The following is a 24,488-nucleotide window of genomic DNA, read 5'->3' on the forward strand; positions in this document are numbered from 1 at the left end:
GTTGTAGGGAGAACTGAGCATAATGTGGACGCCGAGAATGTATGACGTGGATATCGGAATTGAGCATTCTTTTTGAGCTATTGGAATATTGATACTATTACGTTAACACCATGATCAATTCTGACGTGAATTCCAATTCGACTGATATTACTTAGACCGGCTGGACCGATTGAACTGTGAACCGTTAGTCTCGCCGATTCGCTTGTCATTCTGATTTGTAAACATTGTCTTATATCATGGGAAATTATTGCAGAAAAATAATAAAACAATGATTTTGTCACTTAAATGATCCCCCCAACCTTTTTCGCAAGCACCATACAAATTTCAAGTAATTCCAAGAACATTTTCCGATATCCATTATTTTAAATACTTAGTTCTCTATTTATTCCATGTTTGATTCGAATTGGATGGATAGTCACATTAGATATTCCATACTAAGTTAGTTCTCTATTTAAGAATAATTCACTAATGTTAACTTTTGGATGTCACATTAGACGTTCCATAATTTAGCCCAAATTTGATAAGTTTTCAAATTACGGCTAATTTTCAAAGTTGAAAATTTGGCCAAATTTCTAGAATTTTTCGGTAATTAGCACTAATTTAAATTTGTAATGAAATAGAGAAGGAGGCGAACTCACAAAACGTAATGTGTTGGGATATATTTCCCATCTAATAATAATAAAAGATGTCAATCTACACTTACATTTATATCTTGATTCTTGAGCATTAGACAATAGATGCATTCATGGACAACTTCCAAGCTATTTAGAAGATATTTGTGGAGCTCAAATTTATAAATTTTCGATTTGGAACTTATCATCTTAATTAATTAGACGACCTAATTAAAAACAACTAAACAAGTGCTTTTAACCATACGAAATTAGGTATATGTGTTATCAAGCATCACATATGCAAAAATGAACAAGCAAAAAATGATGGAATCTTAATAGGACCCAAAATATATTACGATGCCAGCCACTTCAAAAACAAGATAAAAAAAGTACTTTTCCATTAATTCAATTTGATATAACATGTTTTTCATACATTAGCTGAACATATGATTAAAAGTGATATTAGTTTCTTAAACTCAGTTATACATTTTGAATTTCGTTGCAATGTAGTACTCCAGAATAATTATATCTGTCTTTTTCGAGTATGGATGTTAGATATTTTGTGATGGTGATGGAATTTAAACCCTAGCTATTGTTAATGCTCTTATAATATTTATTTAAAGAGAAATTGCAGATACGCCTTACAATGTTTATTTTATTTATGTTATACCTATATGGATGGTCCATGGACAGTTGGACACTAATTGAGTAAAAAATGGAAGATGGATAAATCTTTATATCCTATGTAGGGATGTCAATCGGGTCAGCCTACCGGATTTCGAGCCAACCCTATTCGGGTTGCGGGTTAAACGGGTGCGGGCTAATCGGGCTGTGATTTTTTCGGGTTATAAAAGTTCAACCCTAACCCTAAAAGGTAGGGTTTCGAGCTAGCCCAGCGGGCTAATCGGGTTGCTACCGATAAAATTAACCTGCGTTCAATCCAATAAATAATAGTGAAAATTAGTTATATTTATAAAATTTAAAATATTTAATTATGATAAATTTGAGATATATGCTTAAACTCAAACATAAACATGATTAAATACTAATATTTGAGATTTATGCAAAATAAAACATAAACATCAAGAAATTTTAAAGCATGTTTTAGAAATTTAAATATATTTTTTAGTGAATTTGAAGTTTCGAATTTATATATCTATTGTTATGTTAATAAAAATTTAATATATAATTTATATATTTAATATATAAAATTGAAAGTTATGTTTTTAGTAATCTATATTATAAAATAACCAATGAAGTGTCGAATTAGAGTCAAACAAATAGAACGATAGAAATTTTATCGAATTTTCGGGTCAATCGAGTTTTCGGTCTGGCCCTAACAGGTTGCGGGTTAATCGGGTGCGGGTTACTCGGGCTGTAATTTTATTGGACTAGAAATTTTCAGTCATAACCCTATAAATTTGGCCGGCTATTCGGGCTGACCCACGGATTGCGGGCTATATTGACATCCCTAATGGATACTAATTACTAAATGGGTAAAAGGGATAGATGGATAAATTTAGTTTATTCCTTTTATTTTATTTCATAAATCTCATCAATTATTGTTTTCTAGGTATGGAGTACTAATTTGACGTTACTTGTTAATGTCTGAAAATGACGACTTTATTGACTTTCAACAACCTTTATAATAGGTGGGGTTGAGTCTATCATAGTTAGAACCCAAAATTTTGATATTACTTTTATATCCTTCAAATAGAATCATTTTATTCAGAATACGATAGATTTGTACGTTTAGTAGTACAATAATTTTATTTCTCACGATAAAAATTGCTAGTCACTCGAGCATAATAATTAAAGAGTGAATTGCATATTTAGGCTTTATACTTGCAGTGACGAACATTTGCGGTCCCTATACTTGCAAAATATCATATGCGGTCCCCATACTATACCAATTGTTCGTTTCAGGTGCTTTTTCACTTTTTGACCACATCTTCAGACAAAAACGCCCCTAAAAGTCTAAAGGGTATTTTTGTACACTCACTCTTCAAAAGTAGGTACTTATTTTGATATTTATGTTAATTTAGGTGATTTAACTGTGATTTATATTTTATTCGAATAATTTTTGTTTGGACTCGTTATAGTATAAAAATTATGCATAGTTTTAATCTTGGGTTTTAACTTAATAAAAATCAATTTACTAAAATGTACATATTCTATTTCCTGAAACTAAGATGAATCAAATAAAATGGTGATTTATAAAAAAAAGGAGTTTTCACATTTTAAAAGTCTTTAAAAATTTTTAAAATGTCGTGGCTTTTAAGCACAATTACTTTAATATTTTAATATTTAAAAAGTATAGTGACAGCGATTAAAAATAATATTATATTGTTATTATTCTATTTTATTGCCTAGTAAGCTGTTTCTTCTTGAAGCTTTCGAAAATTATTTTTAATCTTTGTAAGTTTATACACTCACAGATTCAAACTTTCTTATTCATTCAACTGTAACCATTTACTTTTTTGCAGTAGAATTTTTTGTAAGGGATAAACATAATATGTAAAAGTTAAAGAAGAAAAAGTAGAAAAAAAATTGTGTAGGGGTTTAAGCCACATCCTTCTTTTTACTAGTTTCCGCCCTGTGCACACTATAACTAATTCAAACAAAAATTATTCGAAGAAAACAAAAATTATAGTTAAAGTACCCAAACTAACATAAATATCAAAATACATACCTACTTTTGGAGAGTAAGTGCAAAAATGTCCTTTAGGCTTTTGGGGGCATTTTTGTCCGAAAATATGGTCAAAAAGTGAAAAAGCACCTGAAACGAACAAGTGGTATAGTATAGGGACTGCAAATGATATTTTGCAAGTTTAAGGACCGCAAATGTTCGTTGCGGAAAGTATAGAGTCTAAAAATGTAATTCACTCATAATTAAAAGATCTCATCTACGATCAACCTATATCTCATAATTCATTGAAAGAGTTTGATGGTCTATTGTCTCATTCGGGTAACTCATGAGTAAGGAGTTGGCACGATTAAGTTATCATTTGCTCGGATATTATTAACCCATATTAATCTTTGTCTTTGACTAGCTTCACGTCAAAATCTCAAAATAAAACTCAATAAATCACGAAAGATATGTCGCAATTTCTTTCTCGATCTATCCACTATCATTTTTCATTTATAGTACAGTCCACACAACTCAACACACATAAAATGAGAACTTTTTACTATATTCACAGATTTATTTTTTACATTCAATTTAATTTTAATAATTTAAAATTGTTATTTACATAATTAGTTTTACAAATTATATAAAATTCTAAATCATATTAGTAATTTTATTAATTTATTTAAAGATGTAGAACAATGTACACACTATATTAACGAAATATAAGTAACACTAGTTATGTTCACGAAATTTTACATGAAAATCAAATTCGATTGTGAGCCTTACTAGTCATGTTGATGGAATTCAAGCTTATAATAAAGTTGTGGATCTCACGAAAATATTTTCTCAAATGAATTGAATTGTTCATATGATAATGATAACAATGACTTTGATAGAAAATGAAAAACCTTGAAAAAAGAAGGTAGAAATCAAAATGAAATCATGCAACTAAAATTATCACGTTCTAATTTTAGTCCCAAATCTCATTATACAAAGTACGAACCCCGTAATTAATTAATAATTTTATTGCATGACCCACTCTAATCTCTATTAAAACAAATAATCAATATTTTTTTTATAATATTACTATATTATATAGTATTTCCTCTGTCCCATGATACATTTTCCTTTTTGGGATGTCCCACTCTAAATGATACTACATTTCTAAATATATAAACATCATTCTCTCTACTTTTTTTCTTCTTTCTTAATATGCAGTACTTTAATACTACTACTTAGTAAATGTGGATATTGCAAAAATAAAAATGCAATTGAAATCAGTGTGGAACACTAAATTTGAACTAATTCAATAGTAGAAGGTGACGTTCGGTTGTCATGACTAATTATCATGAGACTATCCGTCTAGGATTAAGTTATGGGATTATTTTAGTTGGAGGGGGAAGACTATGCTAATAGTCATGAGATTATCCATCGAGGATTAAGTTGTGGGGGTCAACCTTTTGAACCAAACATGATACATATTTAATCATGAGATTTATTCTTGTCAACCTAACACGTCCGAAGTTTAGTCTTTGTACAGTAGTTTGGTTATTGTGATGCAATATGTATTTATATCATGCCTTTCATGTGAGCATCAATGTGCAACTATTTCATAGTCATCCAATACGACTCCATTGGACAGAATTTTAAAAGAGATTTGAAAAGTTAAAGTTCAAGTTATCAACCACAATTACAAAAATGTGGTGCAAACTTTAAAGATTGGGGCTTTACCAATCCAAAGAGTGTAATCGAGTGACAAAAGACTTCATTCTCAATAAATGGTCAAGGAAGCCAACAAAAATATGTACGGCCGCTCTAACGACTGCAGTAAAATGCCACAAACCACAGTAAAAAAAGGGACACAAAACGACAAAAACCAAAACGCACGAAATCGGAATGAAAAACAATTGAAAAAAAAATAAAAAATGGAAATGGTGAAACAGATTGATAGCTATAAAAAACGGGTACGTGGCAGTTACAAAGCACTGCACCATCTCTCTTCAAAATCCCCAATCTCTTTCCGCCACCACTCCTCCGCCGCCCGGGAACATGAGATGGTAGGCTTAAGCGTGATCCTCGAAACCTACAGAGACCGAAGCCCCCAAATTCTCAGCAAAGCCGCCATGAATATGATCATCAAACCTAATTCCTCTGGATTTCTCGATAATTGCTTCCTCTGCCGCCGCAAATTATTGCCGAGAAATGACACATTCATGTACAAGTAGGTTTCCGTTTCTTCAATAATCAATCGTGTTGTAAATTTTGCAATTTGGAGTAATTGATTTTGTGTAATTGCAGAGGGGATAGGGCATTTTGCAGTGTGGAGTGCAGGTGCAGGCAGATTTTCATGGACGAAGAGGAGAGTGCTTGTACGTTGGAGTACACCTGTTCAGCTGCCGCCACGTCATCCCGCAGCGGCAAGGGAGGGAGAGCTCCGTTTGCGTTTTGAAGGATGAGTGTTTGTTTTTCCGTTTCTGCCCTTTGTTGGTAGCGTTTGTATCTCAACCGAGCCAGGGACTGTTTTGTCATCTCATCGTTTTACCACCGGAGGAGATTTTTGAAGGGTGTTTCTCAACCAAATACGAAAATAAAATCAATATTCACAGACTCATCTTCTTTTGTGGAGTATTTTATTATTATAGAATTAATATTTAAAATAAGACATAGTACAATATTTCATAATTTTTACTCATACACTATAACATTAGGGATATTTAAAACAGGTTCAATTCAACTATCATAAGATTACAAGCATATGAAACTTGGGATCTGTGTGGATAAGGACACGTTTGTCGTTATCACAAATTTAAATAATGCCCCTAAATTAATTTTGTCGTATTATGAAAAATGTTTGATATTATCTTATTAGTCGTTAGCTTTTTACTTTTTTTTTTAACTATTAGGGCATCCATGTCCTCCTTTGTGCGCGAGTTGGTAGGCTCCTCGGGAGGGGATTGCGTCTCCTCCATGTCCGAAATCTCGTATTCGTTGGCATTGACTGAGAAATTGGCGACCGGGTTGATGTTTGAGCCACGCACTCCTGGCGTACCATGATGGAATGAGGTGTAAAGTGGGGTATATATAAAGTAAAAACAATGTACTTTCTCTGTCTCATAAAAGTATGTTCATTTGAAATCAGAAGTGGAGCTAGGAATTTGTAGCGAGAGGGGCAAATTTACATATAAGGGAATTTTAAGTATTTGAGGAGGGGCATTTAGTGAGAAATTAATAGAAATAAATTGAAAAATATACAATATATACATGAATATGAAAATGTGAGGTGGGGCAATTGCCCCTCTTTTAGTACATGTCAATCCACCCATGTTTGAAACGGCACGGGAACTAATGCACCATCGGTAAAGTAAGAGATGAGAGGAGAAGAGTAATCAAAGTAGTTTTAGTGGATAGTGAGATTCATATTATTATAGTGTTTAATGAGTTGTAATGGTGCGTCATAGTGATATAAGTTGTAATTAAATTGATATATATGAGTAATGAGTTGGGGACAACTTTTCATGAACGGAAAGTGCAAATATTTTTATAGGACGAAGAGAGTATAAAATAAAGAAGAAAATATTTAAATCCGCCGACAAAAACTGCGTGCAATAGAGCCGTGGAAACCGCCGCCCGCGAACCGCAAGCGCTGATCGAGCTATCGCCCCCGCCTGGTGTCCCCCAAATGCCCACTTGTTATAGCGCCGACAATTTCGCCGCACGCGGCCGGCCGGAAAACCTAACTCTTTTTTTCTTTTTCTTTTTCGTTTAATTCCTAGTATTTGTTTATAGATTAAGTTGAAAAATATTTTTCTCTTAAACTATATAGTCCTGTCTTGAGCATGACTTTACTGCATTAGGAATTTGTTCCCAGAACTTTATTTCTCTACCATACTTATTTATCTATTTCTATTATTCCAATTTGTTTCAAGATTAAATTAAAAAAACTACTACAATAAAAACAGATTGTTAAAATTTGTTAAATTTCTGTTGTTGAATCAATTTTGATATTGATTCTTGTTGAAGAAATTTTGAATGTCTTCGTAGTCACCCAACGTGAAAAATAATGGGAAAATTGATAGTAGGAGTATCAATTTGAGACCTTTAAATAATGGGAAAAATGATAATTAAAATCATACATAATTTTTTATTAATTTCTGAACATCTAGTAACTTTTAAAAGTAGCGAACTAAATTATAGTTTTTGTACATTTCTAAATTGTTCCATATAATTAAAATTTTGATGAAATGCCCTTGAAAAAGTTGTACCATAATAATATACATAAAAATGTGTATGATGGTGAAAATATTGATGGTCCCTCAATGGAAAGGACTGATATTGATTTCTCAAATTTGACTAATGTTATCTTTCATATAACCTATCAATGATCTATAATATAACCTACAATATCAAAACTGCACTCTCATTCGAGCTCTGAATCTCATCGATCGAAACCCGTTCCCGGACAAGGGTTTCGAGTATGTTTTGGCCTAATCTCATGAACAAGAAGAAGCAACCCAAAAATGCTTTTACAAGAATGGAGAAACTGATCCCATTTTGTACACATGTACAGAAATACAATTAGCTGTTATGTGTTTTGTTTTTGTTCACCTGATTCAGTAGCCGCCTTTGACGGCCGGGAATAAACGAGCGTAACATAGTTTGTATCTTGACTAGTCTCAATCGCCACGAAGACCTTGGTGGTTGGAGTTAAACGCGAGCCTTACCAAACGCACGAGCTCCTGTACATCTTGAAAACTGAAGTCGACAACTCTCTTGATCGAAGCAATCGCATCTCTGTTCTGGGATTTTTTTAGTATGATGTGGGCAGCTGCAAACACGTCCTGCGATTTCTTGGCAGCTTCCATTGCAGAGTTGACATCTTTCGTCTACGGAAGGATAGCTTAAATTCATATTCATGCCAAGGATGAAAGAAACCACAGCAAAGCAGAAAAGGACTGCATTAATTTGGTAAATCGACTTACAAAATCAAGCAGCCGGACAAAGTTGGGGCGGTTTTGAGGCACTATGACATGATTTGCAGCATGAGGACCACTGCCTTTAGACAATGCAGCCTTGTCCGCCATTGCTAAATTATTTAAGTTATCAACATCAGAAGCAGAAGATGACGGAGATTCACCTAATCAGAAGAGCAAATGTAGCATCAATAGCAATATCATCTGCCATAGTCTAATAAAGTTGACGAGCATATCTATAAACAACTAAAAAGAGATAAAGATAATTCCGCAACATTAGGTTCGTTATTGAGACCTGAAAGTGACTGAGCAAGTCCTAATAGATGGAATTCATCTGTGATTTCGAAGGGGGTTCATAGAAGTAGTTCATGTAAAAGCATATGTCAGTCTTTCAAGTAGAATAGGTTACTCAACCATACAGTCCAAATTTTAGGTATGGTGACTGATAAAGATTCAAGAAAACGAGATATCATACCTTGAGGAATCATTTGCAGACTCGATTGCAAATCTTGGCAAAATCTGCTAGCTGATGAGCTTTTGCAATAAACTACCTTCAGGTAAGCCACCTCCATGCATTTATACGCCAAAGCAGCGAAGGCCAATTCATGGCCTTTTTCATATTCACTTGCACATGTTCTGCAGAGTATGTAAAGCTAATGAGAAATACCAAAATAAGTAGTCATCATATCAGATATTATTCTCGGAAGAACAATACTACAATCCCCCAAGATTGACGACTTGAATCCCGAATATTTTGCTATCCATGTAAAAGCTTGGTTATGAATTTTGCATTTTCACAATAAACTTCAGATTTCTACCCCTTCCCTTAAACAGGTCTTACCCCGATAATATATCAACACAAAGTTTCCCACTGAATGAGAAGTTGCAAAGGACACAGGTTCAGAGTATCCAACTTACTTGCAAAGTTGGGCAGCAACACCATACGTTTGCATCGGACTCATCTCCATCTGTTTAATAGGCTCTGCATCGCAGGCTTCTAGAAGCGAAGCTCCATGAAGAAACTTTAGGGCAGCTTTAAAGTATTCATAATTACTTTCAGAAGTAAAGCCAGAGGTCTGCAAGCAATAACGTACAGAAGTTAGATACTGCAGAGAAGATGTACGGAAGAGTAATCATAAGTTAGATACGGTAGAGCAGATGTACAGAAGAGTAAACATCCACACATAAATTCAAATAATCGACACTTTGGAAGAGAAGGATAACTGTGCAAACAGATTTGGAACTTGGAAGCAGAAAAATGACCTTAATTAGATCAGCATGACTTCTAAGTCCTTCTGCTTCTTTTAGGATGTCTCCAGCTTCTTTCAAAGCAGTAGATGCAACAGCACCAGAGACATTCTTGTTCCGAAGGCTTGCATCAAGATGCAAAGATTGTTGCTCTGCTTCTTTATTAACGGTGTTTTCGTTAGTAGTGCCTTTTCGAGACTTTGATGTATCACTAGTTACAGAATTATCATGGGGTCTTGAGTCCAAAGGACTTCCTTTCAAGGGACCCACGGGTCCTGATGCAAGTTTGCTAGGACGAACTGTGCCTTGTTTGTCTCCCTGACGCAAATCAATGCGAACCTTTCCGCTCCACGGTTCTTTCTCGCAGGAACTTTGCTCTATTCTTCTTGGAGGATCATGTTTATGGCTCTGCTGCACAACACCGCTGCTGCAGGGATTATCCAATACTAAATCATTCTTGTCACCTTCTCTCTGTATAGATTGCTTCTCACTTCTGCTGGCCTTCAATTTTCTGACATTGTTCTTACCAACAACAGTACTTTTTTTAACAGACTTGAGGCTGAGATCATTGGAGAGAGGATGTCTCATGTTACTCAATGCTTCATGTTTGGGTGCAGGATGGTTGTCGTCAATGGGTGTCTCTTTGTTCAGTTTGGTCTTCGAATCTGAAATTTTCGAGCCATTGTCATTGGTTAGACCAGATTTTCTCCTCCTAACTGTGTCAAATTCAGAACTCCTGTCCATCTCCTGTTTCTTCACACTGCTTACTGCACCAGCACTCCTGAACCTAAAATCGACTTTCCCTGAAGTTTCAGTCATCATTGGTGACGCCTGGTTTGGATAGAGCATCCTCATGGGAGACGAAGAAACCGACTCCTCTGGCGAGCCTTTCACCTCAGCATAGCTAAGCCTTTTTTTGTGGGAATCGGAAATCTTGGAAGAGCTTGAAGTGGCAGCCATCGACAGCTGTTCACACCCTAAATCCTTTCTCAGTTCATCTATATCTTCAATAGTGAGACGCATCTTTGCTATAGGTTTCTTCACCTGCTGTCCATTCTTCTTGATGCTCGTATCTGTTAGATATTCTTTATCCCCCAATTCCACACTTCTTATTTTCAAAAGATCACCACTCTGACTTCCTCTGAACCCATCATCTTCATTATGACATACACGCAGTTTCTTGTCTCTATGAACATCACCATCCTTACTGTTCTCGTTGACCAAAACTTTTCTTTCTTGGCTGTGCACATTATCCTTCAATTTTATCTTTTTAGCTGTTACCTGTCCAGTGTTACACGTCTCCACACCCAGCGGCCCATTATGTTGTAAATCACGCATAGCTTTTTCATGCTTCACGTTAATTTGGATATTGCCCGGTCCAGCAGAGATCACTTCTTTTTTAATACTCTTTTTCTTCCCGCTCTTCACAGTTGCATTAGTCAGCAAACCTAGTTTCGCATTGTGCCCATTATCAAGAAGATCATTGTCGAACGTAGGCACATCTTTAGACTTAATCCTTTTTATTTGCTCCTTCCCCTCTAAATACTCACCCGACTCCTGCTTGATTTTCTTCCTCAGATTTGAATCAGCTGCAGAATGTTGTAGTCATCCATCAGCAAAGAAAAACCCTCACAGTCAAGAAAGTACATAGAAAGCAACAGGCCGGCAGCTATAAATAGACGACATACCTTCTGGCAGATGCTCTCCTTTTCGTTTATTTAGTCTGGCTAAACCAGATGCTGATTTACTCGGGTGCTGCATATCCGTTTGGTCTGTGAAATTTCCTCTGGCAAGAGGCGGCTTCACATCCTTCATGCCATCGTGTTCCAAATCCGACAGTGGCATTTGCATTTGATTTTTAGAATGGAGTGGATAACTCGTGCCGACTGCAGTCTGTCTTTTGTGCAGTTTCTTCATCCTCACTGGATCAGACGCAAAGTTCTGACGGTCCTGATTGAAACCGTGCGCAATAGTTGTAGCTGCACCGACTACAGATCCATCTGCGTGAGCTTGGGAATTATGTTGATTTTGAGGGACAGGAATTTTATACAGTGCGCGAAGAGCTGCTGTAGTTTCATCTTCAGTAATGCCACAACGATTATGTTCTGGACTGCAGGTTAGGAGAGATGAGATCAGATTCCTGCTTAATTGACTTTGCAATTTTCACTGACTTGTAAACCATTGCAATTACAACACCACATTTTCAGGTTTTTGCAATTACAACATCCCAAATTTTTCCAGCAATAAAGCTATGTGGTTTCATTAGTAAATCCAATAGCATCTTAGTAGTATACATCAAACAAACTTTGCTGAAAATTTGGGCGCCGTTGTAATTGCAAAAATACAGCAATATCAAAATTAGAAGTTCTATACTTTCATTAACGGAATCAAACTGTAGAACTAAATAAATATAACGACTAAATCACGAAAGATGACGTGCCAATCAAGAAACTTACAGCCAGGTTTGCATGCTGCATAACCACTTCTCAGGAAGTTGCTCCGGATCCATGCCATATGGTAGGAGACGCCACGTCTCACAGCGGTCACATAAAACCCACTCTTCTTTTATAACCACGGGATTTACCACTGTCTGCTCGAACCCACCTAAGGTTCCTTCCTTAGAAGGTACTGCTGCAGATGAAGGCTCTACCATACGACTATCAGACGGCCCAACGTCTATATGTTTCTTATTACTTAACCTCTCCTTTGATTTATCAGCAAGTGCAGGTTTCGCTTTCAAATAATCAACAGAGGCCCTGCCTGATAAATGTTTTGGGTTCTCCATATGATCTACACTTGTCTGAACCTCATCTTTTTGGCCGAGCTGGGCATCCTTCCTTCCACTGGATTTCTTTTTGGGTATGAGACGATCGCCATCCCTGAAACTATCCGATTTCAAAGCTTTATTTCCACTACTTTGACTTACTTTTGACTTTTTCCCACCTTCAACTGATAAGCTCCCCACTGGATGAGGATCAGACTCATATAGACCAGTTCTCAAAGTCGAGTCGTCCATGACATTTTCAACCCTTTCTCCTTCAGAATAAGTTTTGAATGATTGATAACTTCCTTTACCTCTGCTCTTGCCATGATCAACTGAAACATCCTTATGAGGAATCGTAGCCCTATGTTCCTCGATTTTCTCTAAAGAAGTGCATCGCGGTTCTAGTTGCTCATACTTGCCATCCCTCTGGTTAGAAGTGTGTTCAAAGGACACATCCTTAAGTGAATCACCAGAAACAGCTTGTCCTTTTTCCTTATTCTTACTTACCCTCCTCTTATTAATTAGGATATTGTTATCTGAATTTTTAACTCCATCAGGCAAAGTTTTCTTTTCACAACCATCAAGATCCTCTGCATTATCTTTCAATTTGTTGTCAAAAGCCTTTGCCTTCTTCCCCCCTGGAGCATCGTTATTCAATATCTTAATCGATATTGCAGAATTCTTGGGAGCAGCTTTATACTCACCTTCTAACTTACACTCTCTTTCTGTCGTTAAGTTTAGCAAATCTTCACACAGAGGTGAAAGAAGTAACCCATCAGACATTGGAAAAGAAGTCATCGTCTGGACCAAAGAATAGAACAAAAAAAATACGTGATCAATCAACAAGGTCCAATCTGGAAATGTGTGACTATTAAAACAAGGTCAAAATAAGTACGATATCATTATCCTGTGAAAAATACAGGTACCAGTGTTCACCTATAAAAATTACATACTGGCCTGAAACGAAAGATGGAAAATCAGAATGCATAACCTGTAGCAAAAAAAATCAAAGAAAACACACCTCGAGTATGTAGGCTGGAGATTCAGCAGGTCTTTGCGTTTCGGACAGCAACTCATCACTTTCATCTTGACTATTACCCTCCGAGGAAGATGGAGACGTGAGCCCTAGACTGAGTATTTGAGCATTATATCGAGCCGCCCGTTCAGGTCCCACCTTGATGCGAACTTTCAGCGTTCTTTGATCTAGCGGATTGGCTAACTTACAAGAAGGAAGTTCAGCTTTTCCTGGGAATGTTTCAGAAACTTCACTAGAAGGCAACGTTGTCTTTTGTCTGCTTGAGCGCACACTGGGGGAAGATACATCATCCCTCCGAGTTGAAGGTGTGACTGATTTAGGGATGGGTCCCTGTGGTAACACCGCCCATAGTGCTGAGTAAATGAAAATTTCCCACACATGCGTGTGAACCATTAACTAATTACTGTATCATATATACCTCTGCACAGGCATTAGGTGATCTAGGCAAGTGAGAATTTTGAACTCTTGGTGGAGATTTTTGCTGCGACCAAATTGAAGGAGAGCGTTGATAAGTGGGTAAAAACGAGCCATAGCCACCAAATTTTGACCCTGCAGAAGCCACCAAAAAATTATTCGGGGCATTGAATATGGACGGGTTTGAGGAGAAGACAGCAATCAGTCTGATACTCCACTCACCCAAATTTTCTGCAGATACACCGCCTTCGAAATCTTTCTGCAGATGTCCCAATATGCTCTGAACCTTCTCTCCCTTTCAGAAGCAAGATTCAAAAAGTGGTCAATGTAGTTTGATAAAACTAAATATGAGAGGATAAAAGAGCATCCAAATCATTAGACATGAAAAACTGATTGCCACACAAGGTTTAGTAGTTAGAAAACAGGCTATTAAAATAATTATGTGCTTGTATATGAATAAAATTCAATGTGTTAAAGAGTTCATAATACAATGAAAAAAACATGATTCATCCTGATTATGATTATAGACCGGATAACTTCTATCAAACACCGAAATGACATTTTAAAGTGGCAAGAAGATCACAAATGCCATTCTTTTCCATCTTCTACCAATCCAAGCCAAACAAAAGTAGCGCTGCATTCACTCTACATTAGATGCACCTTCTTGTCAATGTGGTTACTTAGATGATCATATCATTCAGTTCATCAATTTAGTCAATCAAACTTTGATTTTCAAATCAAGGTCAAGCACATTGAACTCAAAAGTTTACAGTAGCAAGATGATCACAAATGTTGTTCTTTTCATCTTCTACCAATCCAAAACAAACAAAACAGACCACATTAATTCACTTTAGATTAGATGCATCTTCTCATCATTAATTGATCATCTCATTCAGTTCATATTAGCCAATCAGTTTAGCATTCCAAAACAAGGTCAAGCAACCTCATTCCACACACACCAACACTCGATCATCCACCCCGGATTATCAAGCATGTAAAGCTGCACTTCTCTACCAGTGAACAACTTCAAAAGCAACACAGTAAATTGCACTATTTGTCCAACATTGAACACAACTAATTGCCATAGAGGCAAGGGAAGAAACTCATACAATGTAAGAGAGAGCAACATCAGGATCAATGTTTGCATCATCACTGTAATAGCAAGTCTCTCCTTCTTCAAGCTCAGGCTCCTGAACCATCCTGGCCCACAAATAACCCAAAACCCTAACCCTAAACCTCCCCCAAAATTCTCAAATTCCCCCAAACCCAATTCCAACCTCTATCCTAAAATCAAGCATAATCACCACCCCGATTAAAGAACCAACCTTTAACCCCACAAACACTCAAAAAACCCACTAATAAACACCCTCGAAAATGGAAACCCTAATCCAGAAACTGGGTGATCACCACCATAAACACAACCCCACGTGTTCCAGCCGAATGTATTCGCAATAAACTAGTAAAAGGAAACAAGTAGGCGCAATCCAAAAGAATCAATTTTTCGCTGGAATTGAGTAACGATCGTATCGATTCTCAATGTAATGCTCCTTATTTTGTTGTTTTTTTTGTTAATTTTAAGTGTAAGTATATGTGTATGTATAATTTTTTGTTGATGCAAAGAGACACCCAAATGAAGGAGGGAAGAAGGGGGGCGGTGGGTTGGGGTTAGGGTGTTTCTTTTCTTTTTCTTTCCTTTTATTTTCCTTTTTCTTTCCCTCTATCTTTATAATTAAATGTTATATCCCTCTTAATTTTACTCTTCATTTCATATTATCATCTTAATCATATTTAGAATTTAGCATTAAAAAATTGTCAAAAAAGAGATACCAATTTTATGGAAATTCTATCATTACGTCTATTAGTGAAATTTATTTGTAAATATGATTATATATTTTTTTTTCAAAATGTAATACTACTATCAATTGGAATATTTAGTTTCATTTAATTAAATTATTCATTTACTTTTTATGAAAACAAATTTACGGTTTCATTGCCCGACACGTTATGATGGTTTAATTATACCAAAAGTTGGTCCATGTTTTTAATTGTGGTCTAATTATCATAATTATTGACCTAACTGTCATGATTTTTAAACATACTCAACTCATTTTTGTGATGATGATTAATTTACTCAGGAAGATTAACTCATTTCGTTGTGTTTAGGACAAATCACAATCTTTTTGCAAAATATTGCAGTTTAAACGAATGAGTCAAGAATAAACCATTATTGATATGACAAAGAAATTGAGCAAGTTTGAGTCAATTCAATAACAAAGTAGGGTTAATTATGTGTTACGATTAATTATAAATAGGGTGTTAAATCAATATAGAATGGATTAGCACGGAATCATTAGAATTAGGTTTGAGAATTTTATATTCAAATAGTTATACAATGATTAATACTACAAATAAAAATGGATTAGGGTACGTACTCGATTTGTGGCGCGAAAATAAGAAACATTAATAAAGTTTGCTTACGTAGTTTGATCAGATCTTCATAATGTTACTACGCGACAATATCACCTATAAAGTAAAATGGATTAGGTCGATTGGCATCCTTAATTATTACACACTCGATTTGTGGCGCGAAAATAAGCGACATTAATAAAGTTTGCTTACGTAGTTTGATCAGACCTCCATAATGTCACTACAATCCAATATTACATATAAATTAAAATGGATTAGGCCAATTGACATCCTTAATTATTACACACTTGATTTGTGGGCCGAAATAAGCGACATTAATAAAGTTTGCTTACGTAGTTTGATCAGATCTTCATAATGTTACTACGCGACAATATCACCTATAAAGTAAAATGGATTAGGTCGATTGGCATCCTTAATTATTACACACTCGATTTGTGGCGCGAAAATAAGAGACATTGATAAAGTTTGCTTACGTAGTTTGACCAGACCTCCATAATGTCACTACACGCCAATATTACATATAAATTAAAATGGATTAGGCCAATTGGCATCCTTAATTATTACACACTTGATTTGTGGGCCGAAATAAGCGACATTAATAAAGTTTGCTTACGTAGTTTGATCAGATCTTCATAATGTTACTACGCGACAATATCACCTATAAAGTAAAATGGATTAGGTCGATTGGCATCCTTAATTATTACACACTCGATTTGTGGCGCGAAAATAAGAGACATTGATAAAGTTTGCTTACGTAGTTTGACCAGACCTCCATAATGTCACTACACGCCAATATTACATATAAATTAAAATGGATTAGGCCAATTGGCATCCTTAATTATTACACACTTGATTTGTGGGCCGAAATAAGCGACATTAATAAAGTTTGCTTACGTAGTTTGATCAGGCCTCCATAATGTCACTACACGCCAATATCACCTATAAATTAAAATGGATTGGGCTGATTGGCCCTAATTATTACGCACTCGATTTGTGGCGCGAAAATAAGCGACATTAATAAAGTTTGCTTACGTAGTTTGATCAGACATCCATAATGTCACTACACGCCAATATCACCTATAAATTAAAATGGATTGGGTCGATTGACATCCTTAATTATTACGCACTCGATTTGTGGCGCGAAAATAAGCGACATTAATAAAGTTTGCTTACGTAGTTTGATCAGACATCCATAATGTCACTACACGCCAATATCACCTATAAATTAAAATGGATTGGGTCGATTGGCATCCTTAATTATTACGCACTCGATTTGTGGCGCGAAAATAAGCGACATTAATAAAGTTTGCTTACATAGTTTGATCAGGCCTCCATAATGTCACTACACGCCAATATCACCTATAAATTAAAATGGATTGGGTCGATTGACATCCTTAATTATTACGCACTCGATTTGTGGCGCGAAAGTAAGTGACATTAATAAAGTTTGCTTACGTAGTTTGATCAGGCCTCCATAATGTCACTACACGCCAATATCACCTATAAATTAAAATGGATTGGGTCGATTGACATCCTTAATTATTACGCACTCGATTTGTGGCGCGAAAGTAAGCGACATTAATAAAGTTTGCTTACGTAGTTTGATCAAGCCTCCATAATGTCACTACGTGCCAATATCACTATATATGATGCTCATTTTTGTCGTAAAATGAATCGTTTATGAAAGGACAAAGAGTACTTATTTGATTAACAAAAATAAAATACTTATTTGATTAACAAAAATAAAATACCAAGGCACATTAATAATCTTATTCAATCGAGTTAAGGGAACACAAATAACTTACATTTAACTATAATAATAAAGATAATTGCACATGTGTATAATGTTTTCAAATTTAATTAAATAAATTTGTTATTCTATAGCAATAAAGATGAAATTATGTGAATAATTTGTGACAAATTTTCAATTATTTCGAGCTTGATTTCAAATATATAATTTTCAATATTATTTTTGTAAGAAATAGTTATTTAAAATTTTAATATTTTTATAAATTGTTGCAGAATGATTGATATGTGATTTGTTTTAAATTAATTTTCAATGTAAAATTTCATGTACGTTTATAAGGAGTAGTTGTAATTATAAAAATAATATGGCACTGATAAGCAATAGAAAATAAATAAATAATATATTATACAAAAATGAAAGAAAAGATCAAATGTAGTCATCACAATACACATCAATTTTACTTAAATTCTGTGATAGTTTTGTGAATTTTTACAGTTACTGTACTATATTATGCATAATTAAATGAGTAGTATTTTCATTACAATGTTAATAATGGGATGGGACCCACAAATAATTTGTCCACTTCACAAATATATGAACACCAAAAATGCATTTTTCAACGATAAAGAATATCCGAATCGGGAATAATTAGGGCTAGGGCTAAATATACTCACTCCAGTTATGGAGTATAAAACTCTGTAAAGCTTCCGTTTTGATGCTGCCCTCTTTTGATTCGGTACATATTGTGATACTCTGTTGTGTTTCTCATGAGTTATTGATGAGTTTGATTGTGATTCAAGGAAGGCGATGATATTTTCGCATCCAATTGTGGTGTGAGAAGTGAAATTTGATGCTCCAATTAGAGATTGAAATGCGCGGCACAGTGGATTTCTGAGGTTTTCCAGCTGTTGCTTGAATTTGCTGGCCCAATACGTAAATGCTAGGGCTTTATTTTGGGGATTTTGCAATTGTGAGAAGTGAATGTACCGACTTGGCATGGATTATACGCACGAAAGTGGAATAGTGCTGATTCCGACTCGTTTTGTGTGGCCTTATGGCGGGAGGGCTGTGTATATAAGTGGCTCGTTTACAGGGTGAGAGTTGATTGTTTATTGTTATGATTGTATTAGTCAGGTTTGTAGCTCGTGTGCTGATCTCTTTGATGGTGAATTGAAAAGGTGGACGCAATGGCCAATGACACCTGTTGAAGGTTGCCCAACCGTGTTTCAAACTATTTGTAGCCTGCCTCCCGGTTATCACCAGGTTGGTGTTTTACTTTGGCATTTGCATGTTGAATGTGTTATCATGTTTAGCTGAAGAATTGGTTGTGATTTGTTTTATTAGTCAAAAGGGAATTGAGTGTCATCTTATTTGAAAGTAATTGATGATTTGCTGAAGATATAAGACACCTGTAGTTACAGAGAGGTTAAGTTTATCTTCCATGTGTTAGAAGGCAACACCTTGTGGCTTACTTGACATTATGAGGATCTCACCGTCCACCACTCATCGTTTATCACATTTATTTATAGGCTGAATGTAATATTTTGAATGAGTGGTGTACCTAGTCATTGAATTTAGAATCTTTGATGCTTTCTTAGTTTAGCTTTTTGGTAAGATTCAAAAACATGTTTTCCTTGTGGACGACTCTTCTCATACAAGTAATGTACTTCTCATATGGTATAAATGCCTAACAAATGCTTAATACTGAATTAAAAAGGTTTCTTGACATTTGTCAAAGGATACATGTTTGATGATGAGTACATAGTGCAGGTGCTAAAACTAGTAGGCATAAAGGTGATCAGCATTGTTTATCCATATAATTTTGTGAATCGATGAAGCATTTGATTTGTGATAAATGCAATCACCATTATTTAACCATATAAATTTGTAAATCTATGAAGCATTTTATTTGTAAATGCCATTTCAGTTGAGATATGCTACTCACCTTCCCCCTTAATCAGGTATTCTTGGATATAGTATATAAATATTATTGACGTTACCCTTTGTTTACAGTACAAATTTGTTGTTGATGGTGAATGGAGACACGACGATCGTCAGCCTTCTGTTAGTAGTAATCTTGGAACCGTGAACACTATTCTCTTGACAACGGAATCTGCAATGCTGACCCCACAGATGCCTCCAGCTGGTCCTGGCTTCAGCATGGATATAGATAATGGGCCCAATCAGCGTGTGGTATGGAATTATTTTTCTCTTGTGTTATCCAATTTTCTTCTGTTTAAAGTACATTTCTATCAATTAAGCATTCTAGAAGCCAAGATCTCAACTGCCTTGAGAAACATATGAATCTTTTGTTACATTCCGTTTGCATCTCTAACCAAAGCTTATAGGTCTCACAACATATACATTTTCTCTTATAGCTATTCAAATTACTTCCAAAAATCTTAGATAACTGGTTTGCTTTCCCCCCTCCCAAACTTACTGATGTTTGTAAATTGCATTAGCAAATCATAAATTTGGTAAAAAAACTCTTTAAAGAGTCAACCAAGGATCTGCCCATGTACTGAGTTTGAGGATATCGTGCTTTTACACCACACCATTTTCAATCAGTCATTTCAAATCTTTATTGATTTCGCTTCCATAGGTTACTCTTTGTTGCTTTCATGATTTGTCACAGGAAAGCTAGTTGATTCACTGCTTGTTGTGTTGATCATAGGTTCCACTGCCAGATGTCACATCACGTGAGTCCTTCCCAGTGATATCGGAATCAGACTTAGAGATTTCTCGCCATCGTATTGCTGTATTTATGTCGACACACATGGCCTACGAATTGCTTCCCGAGTCTGGAAAGGTTAGGATGACTATTGCCTATTCTACTGTTAGCCCCTTTGTATTGATTTTCCCTCTATGGTTCATTTGGCTGGTATATTACAATGCTTGCAGGTTGTTGCCTTCGATGTTGACTTGCCTGTAAAGCAAGCATTCCATATTCTGCACGAGCAGGTAAAACAATTAGATACCGTGGGTCGATATTTTTCTAGTCTTCTTTGGGTAAATGTGAGCCAAATAATGCCATCTTGATACTTATCTGTGTTGGCATTACTTTTTTATTTAAGAACTTATAATTCTATGGCCGTATCTAAATGTTGGGTGACTATTTGACCCCGGGAAATTTGACTTGCATGTTAATTATACACTATTTTGCATGCTTCTACTTATGAACTTTTGCTGTACAATTCTTTTTAACCAACAAAATCTTTGCAGGATGTCTCTACAGCGCCTTTGTGGGACTTCTCAAAGAGCCAGTTTGTAGGAGTTCTCAGTGCACTGGATTTTATTTTAATTATGAGAGAGGTATATTCTCTACCATTGATATGGGATAAAGAATATTTATCTTATTTAGGTTCTCTTTTCCTGGATTTATAGAATATGGTTAGAAATGTTTGGGGTCATTATTTGATATCTTCAGACTGGTGTGTGTTAGAAGTTGGACTAATGTTTCTGCTGGTGGAGGAATATTTTACAAGTGTGGAGAAAGTTTAATTGAATAATCAAGCGATTGGCAATATATAATTGATGAGTAAGATGCCTAATCCTGTACAAGATTGTTCTGCTGAACTGATTGTTACAACTTACAATTTGTAAGGTTTTTGAACAGAAGAGATTCTGATATTTTTTTAGGATCACGACCAGTTAGTAACTTAGTAATTTGATTGTATAAATTTTTGTTAGGATTTTGAATAGAATAGATTCTGGGATTTCTTCTACCACCCATTATATAACTTGATGCTTTTGATTTGCTGGCTGTATAATCCTCGGCCCTTGATTGTCACTTTGTATTTAATGGTTATCTCTTCTGCAACCATATTTCTGAGTGTGATGCATCATATAGGACTGCGTAAATGTTAATTGTAATACTCCCTCCGTTTTCTAAAAATAGGGAGGTTTGAAACGGCACGAATTTTAATGCACAATTTGGTAAAGTAAGAGAGAGGGGGAGAAAAATTAGTAAAGTAAGTGAGAGGGAGAGAAAAATTGGTAAAGTAGGGGAGAGGGAGAGAAAAAAGTAATGAAATTAATGTTAGTGGATTATGGGGTCCACTTTATTAGGGGTGTAAAGATTTCCTAAAATGGAAAGTTTGAAAGTTGCTATTTTTAATGAACGGACTGAAGGAAAGAGTTGCTCTTTTTAAAAAACGGAGGGAGTATGTTATTAATAGATGTGGTACTATCCAAAAATTAGTGTCTTCTCTTCACCTTGACATTTTTTACATGTGGTAGCTTGGAACTCATGGTTCCAATTTGACCGAGGAAGAGCTTGAAACACATACCATATCAGCATGGAAAGAAGCTAAATTATATCTGAATAGTCAAGTGAATGGCAGCGGGAGTGGTGTTTCAAGGCAGCTTGTGCAAGTAAGTATTCATACAGATCTGGTGGAGATTTGACGTAATCATGTAAATTCTGCAACTGGATATGGCCACAGAGTTTCTACATTTATGGTTAGAGCTGAATTTCGGGATCTTGATCAATTTTACACCACTTCATCTATATTGAAAATTATACTAATATACGTGCACTTCTGCCACCTTGAGATTATTGAAATCCTTTGCATCCATATTCATAGAAGCATTTTTTAGTTTCTGCTTGTTTACTTTTGGATTGTGTTAAATTATAAGTTTATCAAGAGGTCTATTGTGTTAAATGAATTTGTAAAAATGCATGAATCTGCTTCCAAATCTACACTAAACTTTGACAATACATTACTCAATTGAGCTCTAAGAGGCATCTTCTTATCTTATGTTCAAAAGCTCAGCATCTAGGCGCTTATTTCGTGTTTACTTGGTGAGGATTTCAGGCTGGTCCAGATGACAGTTTGAAAGACGTTGCACTGAAAATTTTGCAGAATGGTGTTGCTACCATTCCCATTCTTCATTCTTTATCAGTGGATGCCTCAAACCCACATCTGTTGCATCTTGCTTCGCTTTCTGGGATCCTTAAGTGTGAGAAAAATGAATCTGATGTTTCTATTAATGTGTATGTTTGAAGCACTGCAACATGTGGATAAAAAAAAGGCCACATATTCTTATTTGTGAACTGGTTCCATTGCTTTCTAGGTATTTTCCGATTCTTTAAGCACTCACCTGCCTCATTACCGATTCTTCAATTACCAATTGGTGCAATCCCTGTCGGTACTTGGGTTCCTAAAATCGGAGAACCAGATGGGCGGCCATTGGCAATGTTGAGGCCAAGTGCTTCACTCAGTGCCGCCCTGAATTTATTACTTCAAGGTATCTGCTGTATTGTAAAGTTTGAAATGTGCTAAAGTAATGTGCTCTCTTCTTTTGTGCACATCCAAAGTTCCTATCTGGCAATCGATCATCTTATTTTGGAACTTATTGATTGGTTCATTTCAACCTCTTAACTATATGATTTTCTTACTTATAATTGCAGAGATTTGAGATTCTCAATCTAATTTCTGATGTGCACAATAGAAGTATATTGTACATATATATATTCTTTTGGCATCGCATAGTGAAATTGTAATACAAATCTTGAAACTATGACATCCTAATCATATGCATTATATTCTGCAGCTCAAGTTAGTTCTGTCCCTATTGTTGATGATAACGACTCTTTATTGGATGTATATGCTCGAAGGTTAGTACCTCTGCACTCTCAATGCTTCCAACACGTGAACATGCCTCTATGAGTATGGAATTTGGAAATGCTCATGCAATATAGTTTTTTGCAGTGACATAACTACTTTGGCAAAGGACAAAATTTATACTCACATTAATCTTGAAGAAACAACTATTCATCAGGTGACACTCAATTGTGGTTTGGCCATTTTCCGTAGTTATGCAGTGTGTTTATTGGCGTTGCATCGGTTAGATGATATAAATTTTGTCTATTTTTGTTATATACAGGCGTTGCAGTACCGAGACGACCCATTTTCAGCACCCGGACCCAACTCTCAGAGATGCCATATGTGCTTACGGACCGATCCACTTATTAAGGTCCTAGAAAGATTGTCCCAGCCAGGTCACCCTTTCTCTGGTTCCGTTTCACATCTCCTCCCCCTTCCTTCCATGCCTTCATTTGATTGAATTTGTAGTGCTCTATGATTGTTCAGGAGTTAGGCGGCTTATCATTGTCGAAGCTGGGAGCAAGCGTGTGCAAGGTATCGTTTCACTAAGTGATGTATTTCGATTTCTATTGGGTATATGAGTGGTGGCGATGAAAGATACGTGCTTCGTGTACGCCCCCATCCCTTGTGCAATGAGGATACTCGAGGCTCATGAGTTGGTCTTGGGATTCACCGTGTCTGCTGATCTCGATCTCCCTCGGGTGATAGATGAGACTCGAGGGTGACTAACCGGCGCCCGCCTCCTGCAGTTATGGTGGGATCTAATAACAGGAAAAGGTCATTGGATACAGATTCATGTATTTTTGACGTTTGATTTTTCACTTTGTTGCTTTGGATAACAGTTTCAACTGAGTGCAGTGTAACTCATTTAGTGTTGATTTTTCAAAAGATGCTGCATTTCTTGCAGTGGATCGACGGAAACAAGTATTCTCATTTTTTCTCCTTTTAATAGTCCTGTTTAATTTTTTTATGATCGTTAAAAAAAATAATTACTTTATATTTCTATTAAAATTTGACGTAGGACTTATTT

The 24,488-nt window shown here is 35.7% G+C and overlaps 3 protein-coding genes across 5 annotated transcripts; 2 read left to right on the forward strand and 1 right to left on the reverse strand.

Annotated features, from left to right (window-relative positions):
- Positions 1–5,210: 5,210 nt before the first annotated feature.
- On the forward strand, positions 5,211–5,854 carry LOC125223726 (FCS-Like Zinc finger 15-like). The gene is made up of 2 exons (XM_048126998.2): positions 5,211–5,464; positions 5,542–5,854. The coding sequence occupies exons 1-2, from the start codon at positions 5,298–5,300 to the stop codon at positions 5,690–5,692; spliced, it is 318 nt and encodes a 105-aa protein (XP_047982955.2). The 5' UTR covers positions 5,211–5,297; the 3' UTR covers positions 5,693–5,854.
- Positions 5,855–7,531: 1,677 nt separating this feature from the next.
- LOC125222260 (cysteine-tryptophan domain-containing zinc finger protein 3-like) lies at positions 7,532–15,324 on the reverse strand. Of its 3 annotated transcripts, XM_089062579.1 has the most exons (12): positions 14,785–15,324; positions 13,898–13,970; positions 13,680–13,810; positions 13,247–13,591; positions 12,930–13,026; positions 11,918–12,863; positions 11,150–11,571; positions 9,477–11,050; positions 9,132–9,289; positions 8,689–8,849; positions 8,223–8,377; positions 7,532–8,126 (listed from the first exon to the last, which is right to left on the reverse strand). In XM_089062579.1, the coding sequence occupies exons 1-12, from the start codon at positions 14,872–14,874 to the stop codon at positions 7,917–7,919; spliced, it is 4,362 nt and encodes a 1,453-aa protein (XP_088918705.1). In that variant the 5' UTR covers positions 14,875–15,324; the 3' UTR covers positions 7,532–7,916. The 3 variants fall into 3 exon arrangements, with proteins under 3 accessions (XP_088918705.1, XP_088918706.1, XP_047980733.2); XM_089062580.1 differs by having other exon boundaries at positions 11,918–13,026; positions 13,680–13,742; XM_048124776.2 differs by having other exon boundaries at positions 11,918–13,026.
- A 3,143-nt stretch (positions 15,325–18,467) lies between these two features.
- On the forward strand, positions 18,468–24,407 carry LOC125223055 (sucrose nonfermenting 4-like protein). The gene is made up of 13 exons (XM_048126015.2): positions 18,468–18,943; positions 19,028–19,112; positions 19,863–20,042; positions 20,524–20,658; positions 20,751–20,810; positions 21,072–21,161; positions 22,089–22,223; positions 22,667–22,811; positions 22,926–23,099; positions 23,406–23,469; positions 23,564–23,633; positions 23,739–23,853; positions 23,945–24,407. Exons 1-13 carry the CDS (start codon positions 18,831–18,833, stop codon positions 24,037–24,039), a joined length of 1,461 nt encoding a protein of 486 aa, XP_047981972.1. The 5' UTR covers positions 18,468–18,830; the 3' UTR covers positions 24,040–24,407.
- The last annotated feature ends 81 nt before the right edge of the window (positions 24,408–24,488 follow it).

This window comes from Salvia hispanica, chromosome 1 (genome assembly GCF_029641045.1).
Source record: "Salvia hispanica isolate PSC_SH4W2 chromosome 1, Shi_PSC_v1, whole genome shotgun sequence".
NCBI classification, from domain to species: domain Eukaryota; kingdom Viridiplantae; phylum Streptophyta; class Magnoliopsida; order Lamiales; family Lamiaceae; genus Salvia; species Salvia hispanica.

Bases quoted from the DNA above. Each gene is read 5' to 3' on its own strand.
- LOC125223726 (XM_048126998.2), top strand. From the start codon at position 5,298: ATGGTAGGCTTAAGCGTGATCCTCGAAACCTACAGAGACCGAAGCCCC. The intron at 5,465-5,541 runs GTAGGTTTCCGT...GTGTAATTGCAG, and splicing joins AATGACACATTCATGTACAA to AGGGGATAGGGCATTTTGCA.
- LOC125223055 (XM_048126015.2), top strand. From the start codon at position 18,831: ATGTACCGACTTGGCATGGATTATACGCACGAAAGTGGAATAGTGCTG. The intron at 18,944-19,027 runs GTGAGAGTTGAT...TGAATTGAAAAG, and splicing joins ATAAGTGGCTCGTTTACAGG to GTGGACGCAATGGCCAATGA. The intron at 20,043-20,523 runs GTATGGAATTAT...TGTTGATCATAG, and splicing joins ATGGGCCCAATCAGCGTGTG to GTTCCACTGCCAGATGTCAC.
- LOC125222260 (XM_048124776.2), bottom strand. From the start codon at position 14,874: ATGGTTCAGGAGCCTGAGCTTGAAGAAGGAGAGACTTGCTATTACAGT. The intron at 13,811-13,897 runs GTGAGTGGAGTA...TGGCTTCTGCAG, and splicing joins TGTATCTGCAGAAAATTTGG to GGTCAAAATTTGGTGGCTAT. The intron at 11,051-11,149 runs GTATGTCGTCTA...AACATTCTGCAG, and splicing joins AGGAGAGCATCTGCCAGAAG to CTGATTCAAATCTGAGGAAG.